The sequence below is a fragment of the Corvus brachyrhynchos genome, unplaced genomic scaffold (assembly GCF_000691975.1).
Source record: "Corvus brachyrhynchos isolate BGI_N302 unplaced genomic scaffold, ASM69197v1 scaffold416, whole genome shotgun sequence".
Taxonomy (NCBI): Eukaryota; Metazoa; Chordata; class Aves; order Passeriformes; family Corvidae; genus Corvus; species Corvus brachyrhynchos.
In genome coordinates, this window is record NW_008238439.1 from 313,440 (window position 1) to 319,220 (window position 5,781).

Here is a 5,781-nt window from a genome sequence, read left to right on the forward strand (position 1 = left end):
TTATCACCAGGAATACCACAGTCCTACCCCAGCCCTTTGTAGTCTAGCTGAGATGAAAATCATGCTTTGCAATTGAGTGCAAGCCCCCTTATTTGGCTGAGTAACTCAAATAACACACAGGTGGTGGTAACAGCCTGCTGCCCTCCAGGGCCATTATCTTTGCTTCTTTAGACTCAGAGGTTTGATTCCACAGCCCAGCTGTACCAACACCAGGGAGCTGCCAAACCCGGCCGTTTCTTTCCTCAGTTCAAGTTACTCACATTTAAGTTCCAGCAGAATGCAACAGCGCAATTGAATACCCACCTTCCACAATAGACTATGAGCAGTGACCAATACCACACCTGCCTTCCAGGAATTAAAGCAAAGCTCAAGTCATTTCCAGATGAGGATACATCTCTGGGGGATGGCAGGTGTGGTATCAGTAATTCTCAAGATACACTGAAGAATTGACAAATCTTTTGCTTAATGTTGAGTCTTCCCAACATTAAAGAATAAGCACAGTGTCACCAACCAGCCTATATTTACACTTCAAAGAGTGGTGAAGATTTCGCTGTTGGCAAAATACCGGGTTTTGTCTTAGTCCTAAGACTAATGGGGAAATTTCATGCTAGAGAACAAGTAACAGAGAGAAACAACAACCCACCACTTACACAAGTTATTTTGCTTCTCAAGTACTACATTAACTCATTGTCAGTTGACAACCCTTCAGCCCTGCAATGGCCAAGATTAAGTCCTGTTCTCCCTTAACCACATCAGTTCAACAGCCATATTCTTATGCCCACTTAAGCAAGGTGAGTAAAGATTAAGGGTATGTAAAATGCCTGAAGTCAACTGTCCCCACCTATTATTCCCTAGAATCGCCACTGCCTCTGGCTGGCAGGAATCCAGCCAGGAAACAGCATCCATCCCCAGCTGATAACAGCCAAGCAGATGGCCAACCACAGCTTTTCACCACTCCTCTGCTCAAGTGCCCAAGTGCCTCTCACCTGGCTGGGCCCAGGCTGCAGAACACACCCGGATAAAACCTCCAGTGTCTGCAGCACCTATGCCAAGGCTAGAGGGGAGTCAGAAGTGCTGAATGTACCAGCTAATAACCCAGTCCTTAGAAATGCAACCTTCCCTCAGAGTGTACAGCTAAAAGCACTAAAGGCATCAAAAAAAAAAAAAAGTCAAAGGATACCTAGCAGTTTGCAGTCACAAAATTCACCACTCCACCTGTCAAGTCATGCACTAACACAAGGCAAGATGGCTTTAGGAGAATGGCAATTAACCCAAACTGTTCAGGGGACACAAGTTACATTACCCCACAACCCACACATTGCAGTAGATTCAAGATGGCTGAAGCACTATTACAGACCAGAAAACTTCTCACCCCCAGTAATAGTTTGGTCCCCAAGAGCAGCAGAAACTCTGTAACCTGGAGACCAAGGTAAAGTATGAGGGCTCCAGGACCTGGTCCACTGTCACACCTATGCCTTCTTCCCCACCACTGTGCCTCAGCTTCCACACAGATCCTTCCAACTCCAGCAGGAAGTTTGGGCTGTTCAGCTCCCTACAAACACAGGGTTTTCATCAATCCTGAAGTCAAATTATTACTTAGAGCTTGCAGCAAATTATAATCCCCTTGAGAATATTAACACACAGACGAATATGAGCACTGTATTGTCTTCACTAAAATTAGTGGGAAAAAAGTAATTCCTTCCTGATAGAGGTAAGGCTTCAGCTGTAAGTCTGGGATCCACTTAAAAACTTCCACTTGCTTCCAAGACTAATTCAGGTTCCCCCAGGCCCCAAACATGAAGAAAACTTGTCTTCCTCTGTTACTCCTCATGCTAAGAGCAGCTCCCAGCAAAACCTACCCATTAAATCTCTTGCTCTTCAGAAGCAAACAAGAACAGTAACTGTGTGTACGCAGAACTGATGTTAAGCTAACACAACAAGAACTCAGAAGCCTTAAATACTGGGTTTGATATCTTTGCTATTCAGATGTCCCCTCACTTTGGGCTTCAGTATTTCCAGAACCACAGAGTCATACGGTGGTCTGCAGCACCAGTCCAGCTGCAGCACAGCTGGAAACAGCCTTTACTGAGTTAGTTCTGTCTCTGATCTTAGAAATGGGTGTTGTGTCACAAAAACCTAATTTTTGGCAGGTAAGACTTTCATCAGTTTGGGAAAAATAGAAGTAAGACTTTAAGAACTTAAGATTTTAATTTTTTAAAACACTCCATATTCCAGTATTACAGTGCCTTCCTTTCCAAGTACAGTTTAAAGCTTTAAAAGATACAGCTTCCAGACCTTTTAAAATATAGCAGGTGCCTATTTAGGGCCATAAGAACCAAATGTGCAGTTTGCTAGACAGAGTGTGATGCTTGAGACAGCTCTTGGGTACAGCAGCAGTTTAAATCAAGTAAAACTTTAAAAAGCTACAAAAATTTGCAGAAACCTATTTCTAGACTGAGCTACACCAATAGAATATCTGGGTAAAAGGGTTCAACCATAGCAATGCATCCAACAAACCACACAGGTTATTTGGTATTTACTCCCAAAGAGCCACACAAATATTTCTGAGGCCACTGAATTTTGCTCTTTAAACCTGAAGACTTCAAACTCATCAGCTCCTCCAGTTCAGGGAGCCTTCATAAAGCTGGCTGAGCTATGCAGCACAGCCTTCTCCACACTCCTTGGGAGACAGTGGGAATTCAGGTTAATCATTCAATTATTTCTCACCATTTACATAAGCCAGCCATACTTGGGACGTTTAAAAGAGCACTGTGGAAGAGCATGTGCAGCAAGGCAGGTGGGTACAGTGAGTAAGAGTGAGGCTTTCAAATCCTCCCCATAACTTCCTCTTGCCAGAGAGATAAAGGACAAAGGTGTTAAATGTAACTGCCTCTTGCCAAAAAAAAAAAAAAAAAAAAAAAAAAAAAAGGCACCGCCAGAACAGCCCTGTTGATGTTTTGAGCAGTGCAGCATCCTCCTGATACACACGTGTCCCATGTCAGAGAGTTCAGCAGAAAACCAGGAAATCAACTTGAGGACAGACCTGGCCAAAGCTGTGTGGAACAAGGGACCTCTAAGATACCACTGTTTATATCATTTATATAAGGAGGCCTGTGGGGATTTTTTAAATGCCAGGAGGGTTTTATGCCAAAACAGACAAGGCTAGGTAGTCATCTGTCTCCAACAAGAACTGCTGGAGCTGGCTTTAATCACTGATGTCAGCTGCAAGTTTACTTGTAAACAGGTACTCACAGCAGCCTCAATCCCCAGTCTTTGTTCTACCACCCCAGAAATTTTGAAGAGGAGCACGACTGCCACTCTGATCACACACAGTTTGTGCAAGTAAACAGAATCCAGAAGACACGATGCCACCTTGCATGGCAGATTGCTGTTTAGAACGGTTAGAACACAAACAAGTTCAGATTCTTCCAGCAACCCAGGAGCTGTCACTCAATTGTCATCTACTAACCACCATCACACCAGACTGAAACCCACCTCACTGGTATTCCCAAACACTTCTGGAGAATGCAAAAAGTACCCTCCAAGATTTGCTCCAAAACCCACTGAGTTTCCTCATCTGTGCTTGAAGGTATCTAGAACAAGATCCAGGCAGAACACTGATCAAGACTAACGCCTGATACTACTTGGCTGCTATGGACTGTGCACCCACCAGTGTGTTTATGCTGGTCAGCACACTCCATCCAAGTTGGAGAAGGGCAGGAAATGCTGAACCTGACATGACCTAGTCACAACAGAGTCAATATTGACATTTTGCTCATTTAAACACCGGCAGGGAAGAAGGAACAGAGGGAACACATCCCAATGCTTGGTGGGCAGGTGTTTTCAGAATTCAGCTTCCAAACACTAATTTTAATATCTCATCTACCCCTCTTCAGCTCCTTCACTTATCTAAAAACTAATGGTCTACTAGGCTGTCCCACAGACCTGGCTTCAAGGAAGCTCTCAGAAGCACAACTCCCCTTCAAACCTTTGCACGAGCAGGATCTAACCCTGTAGCTTTATCAGGAAAGCTGAAGGATGTAGGTCTTGAGTGAGAAATTTTAACTAGCTATCCCACTGACTTCTGACGGAGTTCTGGCATGCCCAGGAGAGAGGATTTGGGGCTGCAGCCTGATCTGAAGCTGTAATAGGGAAGTGAGAATGTGTTACATTACAGGCAAGGCACTTCTGAGAGGATGAATGGACAGATCTGTTACAGGGAACTAGAAGGAATAATGTCATAATCCCTTAAATCTTATTCCTGTTTTAACAGGGATCCAAGTACACACATTACAGTGACAGGTATTTTCTGCCTATCTCACCACACCCTTTCCCTCTCCTCCCCTCATCCTGCCGACGCTGGCCTCTCAGGAAGCGGCAATTTAACACTATGAGTTAATCTCAAACTACAGCTTTTCCTCTTTGTTTCACTTTCAAGAACTCAGCTGTGCTCACCACCAGGAACAAGCACTCTTCACTGAGAAGGAGTCTCTCTCAAAACACTGTCCTCAGCACTCAGTGCCTCTCGGTCTAGAGGGCTGAGAGACTGCAAGAAAGAAAATCTATGGAAAAAGCCCCCTCCATCTCATTTGTCCTAGTGGCCTAACACTCTTCAGGCAGTGTCCCACTACAAAACTCAACAGTCTGCAAGGTAAATTTGAGCTAAACTCTTGAGAGCCATGAGGACCATGGGGCACCAGCAGTCTGTTGGATTTTCATCCACTGCCCACCTCCAGCTACTGTTTTGGTGTTTTCCAAAGCTACATGAGCAAGTTTGTGATGTAATCTTGCCAAGATGTAACTCGAGTTCCTGGCTGTACCTCCTGGTTGCCACCAACGCCCTCACTAGCCGATGACTACTTGTTTGCTCCTCAGGTGATTTTAATGGACTCAGAGTCTATTAAACCAACCCCACTGACAGAAGCAGAGAGCACAGGAGCCATGGCCACACAAGTCAGGAGCCTCAGCTGTGTGGAAGGGCAAGCTGTGAGGACAAAATTGTGGGTGTCTTCCAAGAGCAGAGTCCATGGATATCCGGAGCAGCAATGTCACACCACACGTGCATTTCAGTACCAGAGCCACTCCAGTGGCATCAGATGGGACAGCGGCTTCACCACCCTAAACTGGGGTGCCAGCAAAGCCAGCATCTGTGAAAGGATCCTGAACACATCCTACAAGGCTAAAGGGTTGGAAGCACAGCAGCTAATTTTTGAACTCCTTTCTAAAGTAAGCCTAAGTCCCTCCTCTTACTCACTCAAAAAAGCTTTGAGCAAAATAAAGTTTATTGTTCCCGACAGCATGGTGGGCAGGACACAGCTCCCCGAGTTACCAGGATACAGACAACCCCTGGGCAGAGAGCTCAGACAGCCCAACTCCCGAGCAGGCCAACTAAAGAAAAAGGCCATACTCACACAACGACCCTCCCAAAAACCCCTTGTGTCATCACCAGGTTTTCTAGGCAAGTGCTATTTCAGCTCGAAAGAGCCCCAAGAGCGTTTCATTATCAAGTCACAGCGTTGCAAAATCTACATAGGCAAGAAGTGTTTTGCAAGAGCCATGTGACACACACATGACTTGCAGCTAAAGCGAAGGGTGGACCCCTGGCTACGGAGCCGCCACCAGCCGGGGGGATCGGCTTTCACAGGGCGCCGGTGTCCCCCCGGTCACTTGTTGGAGCGAAGGCCCCGATGTGCATTCCCGAGGTTCGGGAAAATCGCCGTCGGCTACGCCCCACGGCGCTGTCGGGGCGGCGGATGCCGGTTCCCAGCGGGGACACCATTA

General features: G+C 46.0%; 1 protein-coding gene across 1 annotated transcript in view; it reads right to left on the bottom strand.

The window, feature by feature from the left end:
- Positions 1-5,779, bottom strand: part of RAB1A (RAB1A, member RAS oncogene family) — a 13,206-nt gene extending 7,427 nt beyond the window's left edge. The window contains 1 exon segment of the mRNA XM_017736519.1: positions 5,643-5,779. Within this exon segment, the coding sequence (XP_017592008.1) occupies positions 5,643-5,779 (137 nt within the window).
- Positions 5,780-5,781: the final 2 nt, after the last annotated feature.